General features: G+C 49.5%; 1 protein-coding gene across 1 annotated transcript; it reads left to right on the top strand.

Moving 5' to 3' along the window:
- The first annotated feature begins 1,939 nt into the window (after positions 1 to 1,939).
- Positions 1,940 to 12,969, top strand: ZFTA (zinc finger translocation associated). The gene is made up of 5 exons (XM_070950917.1): positions 1,940 to 2,006; positions 5,014 to 5,493; positions 7,704 to 8,090; positions 10,193 to 10,615; positions 12,085 to 12,969. Exons 1-5 carry the CDS (start codon positions 1,961 to 1,963, stop codon positions 12,606 to 12,608), a joined length of 1,860 nt encoding a protein of 619 aa, XP_070807018.1. The 5' UTR covers positions 1,940 to 1,960; the 3' UTR covers positions 12,609 to 12,969.
- The last annotated feature ends 5,116 nt before the right edge of the window (positions 12,970 to 18,085 follow it).

Here is an 18,085-nt window from a genome sequence, read left to right as displayed (position 1 = left end):
GTCTCTCTCTCTCTCTCCCGAGAGAGAGAGAGCTCCTGCTTTTGAGGGTTTTGGGCACACGTGTGTGCACGCGTCTGTTGTGTACTACACACGTGTGTGCCTGGCTAGGTGGCTCAGTGGCTAAGACACTGAACTTGTCTTCAGAAACGTTGGTGGTTCGAATCCCTAGCGTGGTGAGCAGGGGGTTGGACTAGATGACCTCCAATGTCCCTTCCAACTCTGTTACTGTTTTTTTTTTTTTTGTCTAAATCCCCCTCTCCATTGCAAAGCGACGAGTGAATGGGTACCTACCTATCTACCCAATGAAAAAGGGGGCAGGGGCCACACATCCTGTCTTTCTTTCTTCCTTCTTTCCTTCATCCTGTCTTCCTTCCTTCCTTCCTCCTGTCTTCCTTCCTTCCTTCCTTTTTCTTTCTTTCTCCCCCCCCCCCCTGGGAAAACCCAATTTGCACAATCTATATATACAGGGTGCATATATACAGCTTCCTTCCTTCCTTCCTTCCTCCTGTCTTCCTTCCTTCCTTCCTTCCTTCCTCCTTCCTTTCTTATTTCTTTCTTTCTCCCCCCCCCCCAGGAAACCCGATTTGCACAATCTATATATACAGGGTGCATATATACAGCTTCCTTCCTTCCTTCCTCCTGTCTTCCTTCCTTCCTTCATCCTGTCTTTCTTCCTTCCTTCCTTCCTTCATCCTGTCTTTCTTCCTTCCTTCCTTCATCCTGTCTTCCTTCCTTCCTTCCTTCCTTACTTACTTACTTACTTATTTCTTTCCCCCCCCCCCCCAGGGAAACCTGATTTGCACAATCTATATATACAGGGTGCATATATACAGCTTCCTTCCTTCCTTCCTTCCTTCCTTCCTTCATCCTTCCTTCCTTCCTTCCTTCCTTCCTTCCTTCCTTATTTCTTCCCCCCCCCCCCCCAGGGAAACCTGATTTGCACAATCTATATATACAGGGTGCATATATACAGCTTCCTTCCTTCCTTCCTCCTGTCTTCCTTCCTTCCTTCATCCTGTCTTTCTTCCTTCCTTCCTTCCTTCATCCTGTCTTTCTTCCTTCCTTCCTTCCTTCATCCTGTCTTTCTTCCTTCCTTCCTTCATCCTGTCTTCCTTCCTTCCTTCCTTCCTTCCTTCCTTCCTTCCTTCCTTATTTCTCCCCCCCCCCCCCCAGGGAAACCTGATTTGCACAATCTATATATACAGGGTGCATATATACAGCTTCCTTCCTTCCTTCCTTCCTTCCTTCTTCCTGTCTTCCTTCCTTCCTTCCTTCCTTCCTTCTTTCTTTCCCCCCCCGCGGGGAAACCCGATTTGCACAATCTATATATACGCAGCAAAATTAGCACAATCTCTGGCGTGCAAAATAATATAACAATCCACACGCGTGCACGATTTATCAAGGGAAGGAGGGTTCCTCGAGCGTGCAAATAAAATCAACACGAGGATGATGATGGTTCTTATTGGATTTCTTCCTCCCCCCGTCCTCTCTCTCTCCGCGCCCCCCACCCCCCACCCCCACCCCCAGCTTGCAGAAATAGGTCTGCGTCCCCTTTAAATTTACCCAGGAGCCTTGAAAAGGAGCCCCAGGGGCCCCGGGGGGGAAAGGTTTCCCCACCCTGGCTAAACCGGAGCCTGCTTGCTTGCTTTCGCTCGGGCCGCAGGCGGAGGGGAGGAAAAAGTGGGGTGGGGGGGTGGGAGCAGAGAGAGGGACCCGCTTTGCAAAGCGTGGCTGGCGCGGGGGTGGGGGGGTCCCGATTGCAATCATCGGGCCCGGATCGATTGCAGAATTATTGCATGATTATTTATTATTATTATTATTATTTTGGGGAATTGCATGCAATTGCAGCCAAGGAGGAACGGGGGGGGGGGGGAAGGAAGCGATCGTTGCAAAGGGGGGGGGGGATGGATGTCTAAAAAAAAGGGGGGGGAAGGAGGACGGAGCGAGCGAAGGGGCAGGCATGGAGCCCCCCCACCTCTCCATCAAACAGGAACCCCTGGATTCAGGTGAGAACAAAAGGGAGCCCTTTGCAAAAAAAAAAAAAAAAAAAGCCCCCCCTCCCCTCTTCTCCTTTTCCAGCCCCCCCCTCCTCCCCACCGCCCCAGTTTCTCCATCCACACGCCACCTGCTGGCCCTGCTTGCAGAGAAAGTGGCCCCCTCCTCCATTTGCCCCATATCCTCCCTCTTTCTCTCTCTCCCCACCCCCCCCCCTCTTCTTCCCTTCACCCCCCCCTCCCCTTCCCTTGGAAGAAAGGTGCCCCATTCAAACTGCAAAGAGGAGGGGGAACAGTGGGGGGGGGAAAGGATGGAGAGGGTGGGAGGAAGGGGAAAGTAAGGGGGGCAGCCCCCTTCCCAAGAAGGGGATGAGGAGAGGGAGAGAAAAGAGGGCAGTGAGACACAACAAGAAGAAGCTACTTAAATTGCATCCTCTTCCTCCCCGCCCCCCAAGAATCCGGCTTGGCTATTTGGGGGGGGGGTGTTAATCTGGTGCATGGAGGACCCCTTCCTCCTCCTTGGACCCTCTGGAAGGAGGGAAGCCCCCCCTCCACCATCCTGCTTTTCTGCCCCAGCTCTGGATTTTGCACAAACTTTCGGAGTTGTGCCCGCAGCCCCTTTTCAGGTTGGTCTTCCTTGGCTGTCAAAATGCAGGGTTTGGCCAATTTGGGGGCGAGATGTTTAGGGAGGGGGGGGCAGGCAGGAGGATTCTGGGGCAGGAGCCTTTGGGGTTGAGCATCAATTCGGCCCCTTGGGGCTGTGGGGCGAGTGCCTCCTTCAGTGGGTAGGTGGGCTCACGTGTCATCCCCTGGTTTGATTGTTGTCTTCTAAAAGAAGGAAGGCTCCTTCAGCTGGCTGGTTTTGGAGGGAGATGGAACGGTAAGAGAGTTGGAAGGGACCTTGGAGGTCATCTAGTCCAACCCCGTGCTCACACAGGAGACCTGGACTATAGGGATTCGAACCGCTTGAATGGCCGATTTTTCTGATCGACGAGGTCTTAGCCACTGAGCCACCTAGTCAGCCACTGGGATATATACACACACAGAAACACACGGACACACAATCTCAATCCCTCGAAACGTGTCCTCTGGGAAACCAACGCACAACCTCACTCACTCAGAAGATGTCCCCTGGGAGAGATACACACCCGGCACACAAACCCTGGGAGAGAAGTCCAACCGCACAAGGAAGACACGCAAATGGCACATTCACGCTGGAGATGTGTCCACTGGGAGAGACAACCCACCAACGCCGGGAGAAGAGATCCACCCACACAACAAACACAAAAACACACACTCCACTCCGAAGAGGTCCAAGGGGAGAGACGCCCGTCCGCCCACCCAGAAACATAACAAACAACAAAAGTGGCTCGGTGGCTAAGACGCTTGAGCTTTGTCGATCAGAAAGGTCTCGAGCAGTTCGGGGGTTCGAATCCCTAGTGCCAGGCCTCCTGCGTGACGAGGGGGTTGGACTGGATGACCTCCGAGGACCCTTCCAACTCACTCTGAAGATGGCCACCTGGGAGACACACCCACACCCCCCCCCCACGCCACAAAGCCACTGACTCATTCTCTGGGCCACAACTTGGCCTTGGAAATAAGTCTTGGGGCCAAGAAGCATTGAAAAGGAGGGGGAGGGGAGATATTTTGGGAAGGGGATGGGGGGGTTGGTTATCCTGGCAAAGGCCCCTCCTCTTTTCGCTCCTCCGGTCCTCTCCCTTCCTCTGTAAAGAATGGATGATTATTGAAGGTAGTCCTCGACTTACGACCCAATGGACGAGTCACAGTGGCAGTGAAAGTAGTGGCTTAACGATCAGTTCTTCCCTTTACGACCGTCACAGCATCCCCACGGTTACCAAATCACCTGGTAAACCAGGTGATGAAAGCTTGGGCATCTGGCAACCAGGATGTCTTTACGGCCGGACATCCTGAGGTCCTATGATCAACATGGCTAGTCTAGGGAAAAGAAGGACCAGGGGAGACAGGATAGCATCTTCTAATATCTGAGGGGCTGCCCCAGAGAGGAGGAAGGGGGTCAAGCTATTTTCCAAAGCACCCGAAGGCCAGACAAGGAAGAATGGATGGAAACTGATCAAGGAGAGATTCAACCTGGAAATAAGGAGACATTTGCTGAACAATCAACCAAATAAGGAGCAGAAGTTGCCTTCAGACGTTGTGGGAGCTTCATCCCTGGATGAAGAGACTGGACTGCCATCTCTCAGAAATGGTGTAGGGTCTCCTGCTAGGCCGGGGGGTTGGACTAAATGACCTACAAGGCCCCTTCCAACTCTGTTAATCTATAGCTGTGATGGCGACCCTATGGTAGCCATATTGGTGGACACGTGAGCAGCTGATTTTCGGGCCTTCTGGCCCCACCAAAAGTTTCAGCCTCCAGGGGGTGGAGAAGGCCGTTTTCACCCTCCCCAAACTCCTAGAAAGGCGCTGGAGCCTGGGAAGAGGAAAAAACGGGCCTTCTGGTCCCACCAGAAGTTGACAAATGGGCCGTTTTCAGCCTCCGGGGGGGGGGAAGGCTGTTTTCACCCTCCCCAGGCTCCTAGAAAGGCTCTGGAGCCTGGGGAGAGAGAAAAATGGGCACACTGGGCCATCGCGTGCCAGGAGTGGGGGAAGCGTGGGTTGTGCGCGGATGTGTGGGGGTGGGGCGCATAGGATTATGGGTGTGGGCACACGTGCAACCCACCTCCTCACACTCCTGGCAAGTGATGGCAAAAAGGTTAGCCATCACTGATCTGTAGCAATCTATACTCTCTCCCATCCGGTTTCCTTCTGACAAGCAAAACTCAGTGAGGGAAACTAGATTTGCAAAATTGAGATTCGTTGGAACGACTGCCGTGACGCGCCGAACCGTGGCCAAAAAAAGGTGACAAAATCAGGCACGGCTCCCTTAGCAACGGCCTTGCTTAACAACGGGAATTCTGCTCCCAATTCTGGTCGTAGGTCGACCAGACGACCTGTTAACGGAGTGAGTAAAACTGAGCCTTTGTATCGTTTATCTCGCCAGGAGATTCCACGTGTCCGGATTCCCAACACAGCGGCGAATCAAGCTCCGGATGTCACTTGAGTCCCGCCGGGAACGGTTTGCTACGAGGGATTACCAAAAAGGACCCCATGTCCCTCTTGGCCGGAGGACGCAAATACTCGGACCATTGCGAAGCCCGTGCTTCCAGGCCTGGCAAAAGCCGGATTCCCGGGCGGGATCATCGGCGGTATTACCATGAGCATTGGCGGGCCGAATACCTGATGGATTTCAACGCGGCCCGGCATGGCATGATCTGCATGGTGTGCGGGAGCTCGCTGGCCACGCTCAAGCTGAGTACCATCAAAAGGCACATCCGGCAAAAACATGCCTACTCCCTTACCTGGAGCGCCCAGGAGAAGGAGGTCATCATGAACAGTTGGGATGCACACCTGGGCCTGGAGATGGAAGCGGAGGGGGCACGCGAGTCTGCCAAAGGATCCGGTGCGCCCACGGTGGATCACGGTAGGCTGGGCGTCTTTCGGGACAGGATTCTAAATTCAGGTGGGTGGTGTGGTGTGGCCCGCCAGAGGATCTGGCAGCAGATTTGGACAGTGAGGAGGTTGGGGAGGAACGTGGGCCAGTCCTGGAGTCTGGGGAAGGCTCTGACGAGAGCTCTGCGTCGGAGGCAGAGAGGGGCCCAGGGCCGTCTGACAGTTGCCAGATATAGCCGTATGCTCTATCTATCTATCATCTATCTATCTATCTCCATCCATTCATCCTCTCATCTCTCTCTCTACCTATCTATATCTCTCTTTCATCTATATCTATCTATCTATCTATCTATCGATCTATCTATCTATCTATCTATCTATCTATCTATCTATCTATCTCTATTTATCATCTATCTATCATCTCTATCTGTACCTATCTATATCATCTCTATCTGTATCTATCCATCTATCCATCTATCTATCTATCATCTCTACCTATCTACCTATCTATCATCTCTATCTGTATCTATCTATCTATCTGTATCTATCTATCATCTATCTATCTCCACTCATCCATCCATTCATCCTCTCATCTCTCTCTCTCTACCTTATATCTCTCTTTCATCTATATCTATCTATCTATCTATCTATCTATCTATCTATCTATCTATCTATCTATCTACCTACCTACCTATCATATCTATCTATCTATCTATCTATCTATCTATCTATCTATCTATCTATCTATCTATCTATCTATCTATCTCTATCTATCATCTCTATCTATCTGTCTCATCTGTATCTGTATCTATCTATCTACCTATCTATCTCCATCCATCCATCTATCCACTCTCTCTCTCTAGCTATCATCTCTCTTTCATCTATCTCCTATCTATATCTCCTATCTCTTGTCTGCTGTCTGTCTGTCTGTCTCTCTCTCTTTTTCTATTTTCTCTCTCTCCATCCATCCATTCCATCATTCTATCATCTAACATCTCCCTTCCCTCCATGCCCCTCTCCCTCTATCATATAGCTATCTAAATTATACACAGGCAGACAGACAGTCCATGGTTTCTTGAACAAGCTGTCTTCTTGACGTTCATTCTTTCATTGTAATTCATTTAAAAGTGTCAGCCACCTTTTCAAGCGATGGTTGTATGACTGAAACGGTAACTTGTAAAGGGGGGGGGGGGCGGAACCTGGATTTCCAGAGTTGCTCTGAACAAAGTGAGATGGCAAAAATATTTTTATTTTTATTTTCCTACCTATTTCAGTATTTAAAGGCTGATATTGAATATTTGGCAGCATATTCAAAAACAAATATCAAAACAACGGGATTCTTTTTAAAAAATGAAAACAAAACTTGTGCCCTTAAAGAGTTCAAGGAAGGTTCTAAGTTAGGAAAAAATTGAAAACAAATATAACTGTATAACCTGTCCGGCCGGTTCTGATCTAACTCTTCCTTCATTTCCTTCTAAGTCAGGAATCTCCAACCTTGGCAACTTTAAGACTTGTGGACTTCAACTCCCAGAATTCCTCAGCCAGCAAACTCTTGAGTGTTGAAGTCTACAAGTCTTAAAGTTACTAAGGTTGGAGACCCCTGTTCTAAGTGGTTCAAACCCCAGCCAACAAGGGGAGTTTCAGCCCTTCCCATTTCACTCCCAGCTGCTCCAGCTCTGTTCCTTTTTCTAAAAAAAAAAAAACCCCAACAACCTTAAATTCTGATTTTCAACGACCGTGCTTTAAAACTGGGATCTTGCTGGCCTGTTGGAGAATGAAAAAAAAGAGAGATTTGTTTAGTTTAGTTTAGTTTATTGTCATTGCACAGGGTGCAACGAAATTAAATGCCGCCTTCAGTGTACATTATAACTATAAAATACCTCCTTTACATTCTGTATAATTGAAATTGAAAACCCGATATTGCATATATATTGCACTATACCGTAGAATTCAATATGGTTATTGAAGCTGTTTTTCAGCCTATTTGTCCTTGTTTTGATTGCCCTGTACCGTCTGCCAGATGGTAATAGTTCAAAAAAAAAAAAAAAAAAAAAGGTGCCCAGGATAAGATGCATCTTTAAGGATGTTTTGAACTTTCTTAAGGCAGCGGGAGCTATAAAGCTCTTCCAAAGAGGGGAAGGGGCAATCAATGATCCTCTGGGCAATGACGTTGACCCTCTGGAGTTTCTGCCACTATGCAATGGGCAAACCATACATACTTACTTGTCTTATTCCACACAGCAGAGCTCTCCCTGGACGGAGGCCGCCGGAGATGCCGTGGGCCGGCTCCTCTTCCCTCTCGTGGTGGACGCCGGCCCTCCGGCCTCACCCTGAAATCTTCCTCGGAGGGTGAATCCCAGAGCCTGGAGCAGTATTTGAAGCAATCGTTGCAGAGCTGGTTCCAGTCCGAATTCCTGATGGATTACGACCCCCAGGGCAACCGTCTCTTCTGTATGATGTGCGGCTCCTCCCTGCCCAGTTTGAACCTGGACGACATCAAACGTCACGTGATGGAGGCGCACCCCACTTCTCTCGGCTTCAGCCCTGCCGAGAAGGGGGCTATCTTGGAGGCCTGGAACTCTCGAGAGTTGGTGCTGGGAGCCGAGGGGAGAAACGCAGAGGACGCAGGTGAGAAAGAAGAGAGGGGGAGAGGGAAGAAGAATCCACCCTGGACGAGAGGGGTGACATGATAGCAGCCTTCCGGTATTTGAGGGGCTGCCCCAAAGAAGAGGGAGTCAAGCTATTCTCCAAAGCACCTGAAGGCAGGACAAGAAGCAATGGGTGGAAACGAATCAAGGAGAGAAGCAACTTAGAACTAAGGAGAAACTTCTGACAGGGAGAACAATTAACCCGTGGAACAACTTGCCTCCAGAAGTTGTGGATGCTCCATCGCTGGAGGTTTTCCAGAAGAGATTGACTGGGATGTTATAGGGCAGTGATGGCGAACCTTTTTGGCACCCAGTGCCGAAAAGGGAGCACATGTGTGCTCATGCTTCATGTGCATGCACATCTGGGCCGCAGCCTGGAAGAGGAGCTGCCCAGGGTGCATGCGCGTGCCCAAAAATAAACTTCCTGTTTCAGCTACTGAACTTCCGGTTCCAGCTCCTGAACTTCCTGTTTCAGCTCCTGAACTTCCTGTTTCAGCTCCTGAACTTCCTGTTTCAGCTCCTGAACTTCCGGTTTCAGCCAGCTACTCTTCCAGGTTTCTAGCGTGCACGGGGGTGCAACGATTAGCTGGCCAGCGCACATGCTCACAACAGAAGACCAGTTCTTCCAAGTGCAAAAAGACCAGCCGATCGTGGTGCGCACATGCGCGCCAGAAACCCAAAAGAGGAACGGGCGACGCCGTGCGTGCCAGACAACATGGCCCCGCGTGCCACTTCGGGCACGCATGCCATAGGTTCTTCATCGCGGCTATAGGGTCTCCTTGAGCACAAGGTTGGACTATGGAAGACCTCCAAGGTCTCGTCCAGCTCTATTCTGAATTGAAATTACAATTGAAACCCCTTACGTTTTTTGCACAAAGCCCTTTAAGATCAGTTTTAAAATTAAAAGGAGCAACTATTTTGCGTGGGCCCTTACATGTCTGAATTCACCTGTTGTGCTGAGTTGCATGGGAAGGCATGTGGACCTCGGGGATAGCGAAGGAATGAGCCAATGGTCAAGACAGGGCGCCTAAAAAAGATTTACTGGGAATGGGTGAGGAAGAAACTCAAGATAACCGCTCCTTGATTTTATTAGTCCTCAATTTACGGCCCCCAATTTGACCCCCAAAATTTCTGTTGTTAAATGAGACATTTGTGAAGTGAGTTTTGCCCCCATTTTATGACCTTTTTCACCACAGTGGTTCAGCAGTTGTCAGTCACACAGTTAATTAAATTGAACCTGGCTTCCCCCTGGATGTCGCTGGTGAGACGGTCACAAAAGGGGGATCCTGGGACCTTGGGATACTGCAAGCGTCTGAATTTTGAGTGCGTGGCAATGGGGATAACTGCCATGGTCGTAAGTGTGAAAAGCGGCCCTAAGTCGCTTTCTTCAGTGCCGTTGTAACTTTGGTCACTAAACGGACTGTCGTAAGTCGAGGACTGTCTACATAAGATGCGACGGAGAGAAGTGGAGAGGCGTGTACGATTGATAATCGGGCCAGTTAGGTTAAGCAGCAGCCACTTGGCGGAGATGCTAAGGATGTTCTTTCATTGTGGAAAATGGCAGGATGTTTCTAATCAGGGAAGGCAGGCAGGGGTGGGCTTCAGAAATTTTAGCAAGGGGTTCTCTGCCTGGTTGCTGGGTGGGCATGGCCATGGTGGGCATGGCCTAGTCAGCCTCCTGCACCATGGCGGGGTGGGGTGTGTGTGGGTTTTTTTTGCCCTCCCTGGGCTCCGGAAGCTTTCTTTGAGCCTCCGGGAGGGTGAAAACGGCCTCCCCAGGCACCAGAGGCCCTCTGGAGGCTACAAACAAGCCCATTTCCGGCTTTCCCGAACTTCTGGTAGGCCTGTTTTTCACCCTCCCTGAGCCTCCCCGCACGCTTTGCACTTACCTGCATCCAAAATGGGCCGTGTGGGGACTCTGGGAAGGGGCGGGGTGGGCGGGGGCCAGCCAGGAGTGGAATTTGGGGTTCTCCGAACCGCACAGAATCTTAGCGAACCCCCAGCAGCCCACCCCTAAAGGCAGACCTGAGCAGGGAGCGGGAATTAAATTCATTCTTTTTCTGTTTCTCGTCGCTCATCCAGAAACCGACATGTCTGCCCGGCAGGATCTGAGCACGAAGGAGCTGGATTCTTCGGCTTCCCCTGATCGCCCCACGGCAGAGGAAGGGACAGACGAGGCCGGCCCCTGGGACTCGGAAGGGAGCAGCCCTCGCGTTCCGGCCCGTGGCCGAGACCACCGGCGGTACTTCCAGGAACACTGGAGGGTAGAGTACTTAATGGACTACAACGGGGTGCGCCACGGGCTGGTGTGCATGGTTTGTGGGAGCACCCTGGCCACGCTCAAAATGAGCACCATCAAGAGGCACATCCAGCAGAAGCACCCCGACTCCACGCAACTTAGTCACCAGGTCAAAGCTCTCATCGTGCAGGAGTGGAACCGGAAAGTGGCACGACTGACGGACGCCGACGACTCCCCGCCGGAAACGGATGCAGAGGTAGACCAAGGTGAGGGACGTCTGTATGTGGGTGCTGCACCGGTGTTATGAGGAAGCTGGAACTGCCCTGGCTGGTGTACAAATAATTATTATTATTATTATTATTATTATTATTATTATTATTATTATTATTATTATTATTATTGGAAAAGTGAGGCACCGTGACTGTCTTAAGGTAGTATTTCTCAACCGTGGTAAATTTTAAAATTTGTGAACTTCTCAGGATTCCCCAGTCAGCATGGGTTAGGGGTGGATGGGGGATTCTGGGAATTGAAGTCCATCCATCTTGAAGCAGCTGACTGGGGGATTCTAGGAATTGAAGTCCATCCATTTTGAAGCAGCTGGTTGGAGGATTCTGGGAATTGAAGTCCATCCATCTTAAAGCAGCTGGCTGGGGGATTCTGGGAATTGAAGTCCATCCATCTTGAAGCAGCTGGCTGGGGAATTCTGGGAGTTAAAGTCCATTCATCTTAATTCTGGGAATTATTTTTATTATTTATTTATTCATTTATTTTATTAAATTTTTATACCGCCCTTCTCCCGAAGGACTCAGGGAGGTGTACAGCCAAAAATAAAACCCACAACTATATGAAAGTTAAAAGACAATTTAAAAATATGAAATAATTTGGCCGAAAGAGCTAAAATTAGAAACCACCCATTAAATAGCATTTAGGCCAGCCCTGCTTGGTGAAACAATAGCGTTTTGAGGGCGCGGCGAAAGGTGCAAAGGTCGGGGATCCTACGAATCTCCGGGGGCAGCTCATTCCAGAGGGCAGGTGCCCCCACAGAGAAGGCTCTCCCCCTGGGGGTCACCAGTCGACATTGTTTGACTGACGGCACCCTGAGGAGTCCCTCTCTGTGGGAGCGTACTGGTCGATGGGAGGCTATCGGTGGCAGAAGGCGGTCTCGTAAGTACCCGGGTCCTAAGCCATGGAGCGCTTTAAAGATGGCAACCAACACCTTGAATTGCACCCGGAAGACCACCGGGAGCCAGTGCAGCTCGCGCAGGAGCGGTGTTACATGGGAGCGTCGAGTCGCTCCCATAATCACCCGCGCGGCTGCATTCTGGACCAGCTAGAGCCTCCGGGTGCTCTTCAAGGGGAGCCCCATGTAGAGAGCGTTACAGTCGTCCAGACGGGAGGTGACGAGGGCATGAGTGACTGTGCGCAAGGAGTCCTGGTCCAGAAAGGAACGCAATTGAAGACCATTTATCTTAAAGCATGCTGGTTGGGGGATTCTGGGAGTTGAAGTCCACCCATCTTAAAGCAGGCTGGCTGGGGAATTCTGGGAGTTGAAAGTCCACCCATCTTAATTCTGGGAGTTGAAGTCTTAAGACCCCTTAAAATTGGATAAGTTGAGCAACACTGCTCCAAGCTGAACAGGGGATAATCAGGGAGGAGTCCTAGCGTCTGTCCCTTGGCAATAAAAGCACAATTATCCCTAACAAGCTCGCCATTGTCTTTTGTTCTCGCTTTCCAGCCGAATCGCGGCGTGTTTACAAGCCACCTGCATCTCCAGAGGATTCTCCGGAGGATTGGGCCACCCCTAAGAGGGAGGAAGACACCCCCGGAGCAGACAGGCTGGCCCTGCCCCAGCCGTCTCCAGCGGCTGCCTCCTCCACGCCAGCCGGGACCCTATCTCGGCGGAGTCAGCGCCGAAACTACCAGCCCCGCTGGCGGGTGCAATACCTGATGGACTACGACGAGCAGAAACACGGTTTGATCTGCATGGTCTGCGGGGGTACGCTGGCCACCCTCAAAGTCAGCACCATCAAACGTCACATCTTCCAAGTGCATCGGTTCTCTCTGGAATACACCGAGCTGGAGAAACAGACAATCCTCGAAGCTTACGGCGAAAACGTGCGAGTCGCCAGGCGCGGCAGGGCGCCGGGTCCAAAGGCGCCCGTTGCGGGCCTCGATTCTGAAACTCAGGATGTTAAGCCCAGCGTGGAAGAGGCAGGGAAAATGGCCTTGGGTTACAAACGCTCGGTGTGTGCGGTTTAGCCGAATTGGCTGCGGAACAATTGGGAAAACGGTGAATGAGAAGGTTTCTACTTTCCTCGCGCGTCTCCTGCTGCGGACAGCAGAGAAGGTCGAAATGTTTCTCGGAGAGCTGCGACTGGAACCAACGCTTGCGGAGGCCCCCAAATATTCTTTTCCTTCTTGTCCAGAGAATTTGTTTAATTGCATGTTGTGTTCCAGAAGCAACAATATATATATATATATTTTCTTCTCTCCCTGGGCCTCTGGGCTGCAGAGATTTTGAGTTGGAAAACTTGGGGCGCCAGAAAAAAACCAAACCAAACGGGGAAAAAATGGAATGGAAAACAAGAGATGGACTTATCTTGAAACTGTAACCGTTGTGGGGGAAAAATAGCAGGCTTGCGAGCCGCTAAAAACTTTCACGCATGGCATTCCTTCTCCTGCGACGTTGCTTCAGGAAAGCACTTAATAAGGCTGGTAGATTTTGGTTTCGTTTTTATTTTTTCGAACTCTTGTGTTGCGGTATTTAGAGGTACGCGCCAGCCCGTGGCAGATCCGCAGGCTGTAGCAAGCTTCGGTGGCCAACCAGTTTGGGAAAACAGTAACAGAGTTGGAAGGAACTTGGGAGGTCATCTAGCTCAACCCCCGGCTCACGCAGGAGACCTAAAACCTCCTTGCCTTACCAGAGTTGTCGCTCAGGGTTAGAAAGCAGCTGTTGTAAGCAAGGCGGGGCGTAAGAACCCTTACCTGGAACCCAGGTGGCGTGGAGCCTGGTACGGATGGGCCCTTCCGCCTTTTCGATTTTCCTTTTTTTTAAAAAAAAAGAAAAAAAATTGGGAAGTTGCATGCCACAAAACCCAACAAGGAATTTCCTCTGGAATCGTTTATTTTTCCGCTTCCTGCCTCGGGAATGTCTTCATGACAAAGCATTAGAAAGCAAGAGGGAGAAGAGGTGGGGAAGAAGGCGCGGAGGAAAACGTCGGCTGGCCTGCAGTGGGAAGCAGAACTGACGTTGGGACATTGGAGGGATAATTATTAGCACAAGGCACTGCGGAGTGGACGGTGCTTATTTTGAAATAAGCAAGCTTTCGGTTTTGCGACAGTAACGCCGTGCAATAAGCAAGGCCTTTTTATTCCAAAGCCTACCGTACCGGATGAAATCCTCCCAGGAAATGATAAATTCGGTTTTTCCTGCGCCCCCCAAAACTGAATAATGGCGACTGTACTGCACCCCAGAATTGGTGGGGAGTGGGGGGGGTGGGCGAGGCCCTGGGCTTAGGTGGCGTCACTTAAGGAAAATCCCGGAGAAAAAAAATTGAGCCGAGTTTGCAATTTTCTCTTGGAGTTGCACTTAAAAGCACATGTAGAAGGAGTTGACACATCACAAGATAAATCAGTGGATTTTGTGTTTAGTTACCATGCCAGGCAGAGAAGGGGGATAGTTCACATGGTTTCTTCCATGAAGAATGTAATTTTCCCACTATATATATATATATATAAAAAGTGTTTTTCTGTCAAAGTCTACCCCAACGTGTGGAAGGGAGCATCCTGCTTCCCTTTCGCCTTTCAGCTCCAATCCAGGAGCCCTCAAGCAGTCGCATTCACGACAAACCATTTTATACCAAATTTATATTTCGCTGATAAAGAAATAAAGGGAGGCTAGTATAGATCTATTTCAAGCTGTTTAGCTCTCATCAGCTATCCATAGCCTTACTCGGATTCGAACTTGGACTGCCTGCATATTAGGCGGCTGTAAGTATGTATGGCTAGCTGATGAGAGCTAAAGAGCTTGAAATAGATCTATACTAGTCTCCCTTTATTTCTTTATCAGCGAAATATAAATTTGGTATAAAATGGTTTGTCGTGAATGCGACTGCTTGAGGGCTCCTGGATTGGAGCTGAAAGGCGAAAGGGAAGCAGGATGCTCCCTCCCACATCTTGGGGTAGACCAGGTGCTTTGACAGAAAAACACTTCATCTCTCCCCTGGCTCAAGCTGATAAAGGGAGGAGAACTTGTGCCTCCGAGGTTAATACAACTGTCTAACATGCAGGCAGCCCAAGTTCAAACCCAAGTAAGGGTATGGCTAATATATATATATATATATATATATATATATATATATATATATATATATATATATATTGGGTGGGTTCTACTTACCTTTACTACCAGTTTGCAACGGTATTATATTGCAGCAGTTCAGCACAGAAGGACAGTTTAAGCTGTGATGTTTTTCAGGTACACAAAAACAACAGAATTTTTTTTAAAAAAACCGGCCTCTTTAAATATCCCGGTGGTATTCAGCCGGTTTGGACCGGTTCACTGGAACCGGTAATGGAAATCGCGGGTAGGCCAGCCCACCTGCCCCGGCTCTATGCCATCCTATTTAGGCATGTTTTTGAGGCTGGGTGCAGGCACGGAAGACGTGCATGCTAGCAAAGCACATGCATGGAAGGCTGGACGCATGCGTGGAGGGGGCGCGCTCACATTTGTGAACCGGTAGGGAAAGTAAGCGGATACCACCCCTGATCCCAACGAATGCAGTCCAGAAAAAAATAACAACCACCACCACCAAGTCTGGTAGATGGTTTTGCTCTTCTACAAATGTTGGCACTTCCATTCTCCTGGATTCCAGGGGCCTGTTTCTCTGTAGTTAAATGGTTAGGAGGACTTCCATCCGAGCACTGGGTTTTTCCTTCTGCAGCGAGTAGGTGGGTGCAGACCAGTGGTGAAATGTAAAATTTGTTACTACCGGTTCTGTGGGCGTGGCTTGGTGGGGGGGAGGTAATGTGACTGGGTGGGCATGGCCAACTTTTTTTCTTTTTTTTTTTTTTTTACTTTTAAAAGCATTTTTTCGGCGGAAGAGGTTGTAGAAAAAATGCTTTTAAAAGTCTCTGATGATCCCAGCTGAGCCGCGCCATCATCAGAGGCTTTTTTTTTTTTTTTCACTTTTAAAAGCATTTTTTCTACAACCTCTTCCGCCGAAGAGGTTGCAAGAAAAAAAAAAGGCTTTTACAAGCCTCTGACGATCAGGCAACTCAGCTGGTATCGTCAGAGGCTTTTTTAAGGCATTTTTTTCCCCCTACAACCTCTTCGGCCGCTTTTAAAAGCTAAGCCGTGCGATCATCAGAGGCTTTTTTTTTAAAAGCATTTTTCGGCTGAAGAGGTTGTAGAAAAAATGCTTTTAAAAGTAAAAAAACCAGCCTCTGATGATCGCGCGGCTCAGCTGGGCATTGGGGTGGGCAGAGATTTTTGCTACCGGTTCTCCGAACCACGCGCCACCATTGCTACCGGATCGGGCAATCTGGTCCAAACTGGGAGCATTTCACCCCTGCTGCAGACCTTCTCAAGGAAGAGGGGCGCAATTGTGAACGGTAGATATAAATCACGGCTAAGCGACGGGAGATGGACGTCTGCTGGTCGAGAAAGGAGGAGAGTGGGTGGGGTTTCCCGGAGGAGCCCCTGAGCCTGTGATGGTGAACCTATGGCATACGTGCCCGAACCACGTCGCCTAGCACAGGCGGTGTCGCCCGTACCTCTTCCGGGTTTCTGGTGCGCATGCACACATGACGATCAGCTGGCCTTTGTGCGTGCGGCAGAGCTGGGCTTCCGTTTTCCGGCCTGAGCATGTGCGCCGGCCAGCTGATCGGTGTGCACGGCGGTAACGGGAAGACTTGCTGGCTGATGTCCGTGCATGTGCTGGAAACCGGAAGTACCATATACGGCGTGTGCATGCTCCCTGGGCAGCTCTTCCTGGTCGCGGCCCTGACGAGCGTGCACGGGTGCGAAGTGCTCCCTTTTTTGGCATCTGGTGCCCCCCACGTGCAAGCATCCCGTACAGTGCCCCCCCTCCATTACCGCCCTAGGCTGCACCCAAATTGTTTGACTTTTAATGCGCCAGCAAGGAGGGTCTTTCAGGAAACGGGGCTTCGGAAAGAAGTTTAGTAGGGATCAAATTGCAGGGTTCTTGGCGCTCTCTTCAGCTTGGTGGTTTTCTTGCAGGCGTTTTCACGACCCAACTAGGTAACTTCATCAGTGTTAGAAAGGAAGGGGGGGGTTTGCTTGCTACAAGGTCATGAAACGTTTGCAAGAAAACACCTAAGCTCAGAGAGCACAACCTCATTTTAACCCTGAGCTACAAACATTCTCCTTTATATATCAAGCTGGTAGGAGACGAGAGGAAAAGAAATCAAGATTTGGCGTATTAAGAGTTGACTGGCTGATTTGGAGAAACCTCTGGTTTAACTGGATTGCTGAGCAGAAGCGAGCTCAACCAGGAATCGTCATTCATTAAGAGACCTTCTGGATTTTCCTGAATTTACACCTTCTGCAACCCCTCTCGCCCGCAATCCTGCATCCTAGGGGTGCCTGAGGTCATCAAGCAAAAAAAAAAACAAAAAAAAAACCCCGTGCCTAATTTTCATCCGGCCTGCTGCAATTGGAACGAAACCAAATTGTACGTTCGCTCTCGCCACCCAAAAGCTGAATCGCTTTTGATATTCCGCATCGCCTCGAGGCAGCAAAAGCGATCCGAACTGGTTTTTGCAGCCGTTGCCCCGAAGGATTCCTTAATTTTAATTTTTTTTTTTTTTTAATAGAGTATGACGCAGAAAATTCTCCACTAGATTTAGCGAGCTCCTGCTGGTAGAATTTTGCAAATGAGAAAAAAATGGTTTTTAAACAGTCCGAAAGCTTGATTTGAGGAGGAAAAAAAGAGCTATCTACCCTGTTTTCCCCAAAATAAGACATTCCCCTGATAATGAGCCCAATCAGGCTTTTGAGCGCATGGCAATAAGGCCAAGCGCTTATTTCAGGGTTCAATATATATATATATATATATATATGACAAGGTCTTATTTTGGGGGAAACACAGTATAAACCAAGCACACCCATATTTTTGGCATTTTTCTCTTCCCAAAATGATGTCGCCTTCATTTCTTCCTTCCATTCACCATCCCTTTTTTCCTAAATGGCTGGTTAGGTCCATTTCGTGGCCGGCCCTGTTCAGGTCCTTTTTTTTTTTTGAGTTTTGCCACCAAAAAAAAAACAAAAAACCATTGCTGATGACAACAATCTTTGTGACTATGTGGGAACTTTTGTCTCTGTCGCTTGTGGTGGGGAGGGGGAGGGAAAAGTGTTTTGCATCGATACGAAATGTTTTTATACTATATATATATATTATATATAAGCACTGTTTTGTAAAAAAAAAAAACAGGTTGTGGAAGGGGGAAAAAAAAACCCTTTAAAAGTTCTGCTATTTTAAAATTGCAACTCTGGAGATTCCTTCTTTGAAAAGAAAAAAAAAGTTTGGGGAGGGGGCTCCAAGTTTTTCCTTTTGCTGCTGTGGGTTTGGGGGGAAAAAAACCCCCGAGACCCTGGATCAGTGGTGGAATTCAATTTTTTTTTACTACCGGTTCTGTGGGCGTGGTGTGGCTTGGTGGGCGTGGCAGGGGAAGAATACTGCAAAGTCTCCATTCCCTGCCCACTCCTGGAAGTA

Source organism: Pituophis catenifer, unplaced genomic scaffold (assembly GCF_029215685.1).
Source record: "Pituophis catenifer annectens isolate HBS135680 unplaced genomic scaffold, rPitCat1.0.hap2 SCAF_10, whole genome shotgun sequence".
Taxonomy (NCBI): domain Eukaryota; kingdom Metazoa; phylum Chordata; class Lepidosauria; order Squamata; family Colubridae; genus Pituophis; species Pituophis catenifer.
The sequence above is the reverse complement of the archived record's forward strand: the minus strand, read 5'-3'. Positions and strand labels throughout refer to the sequence as shown.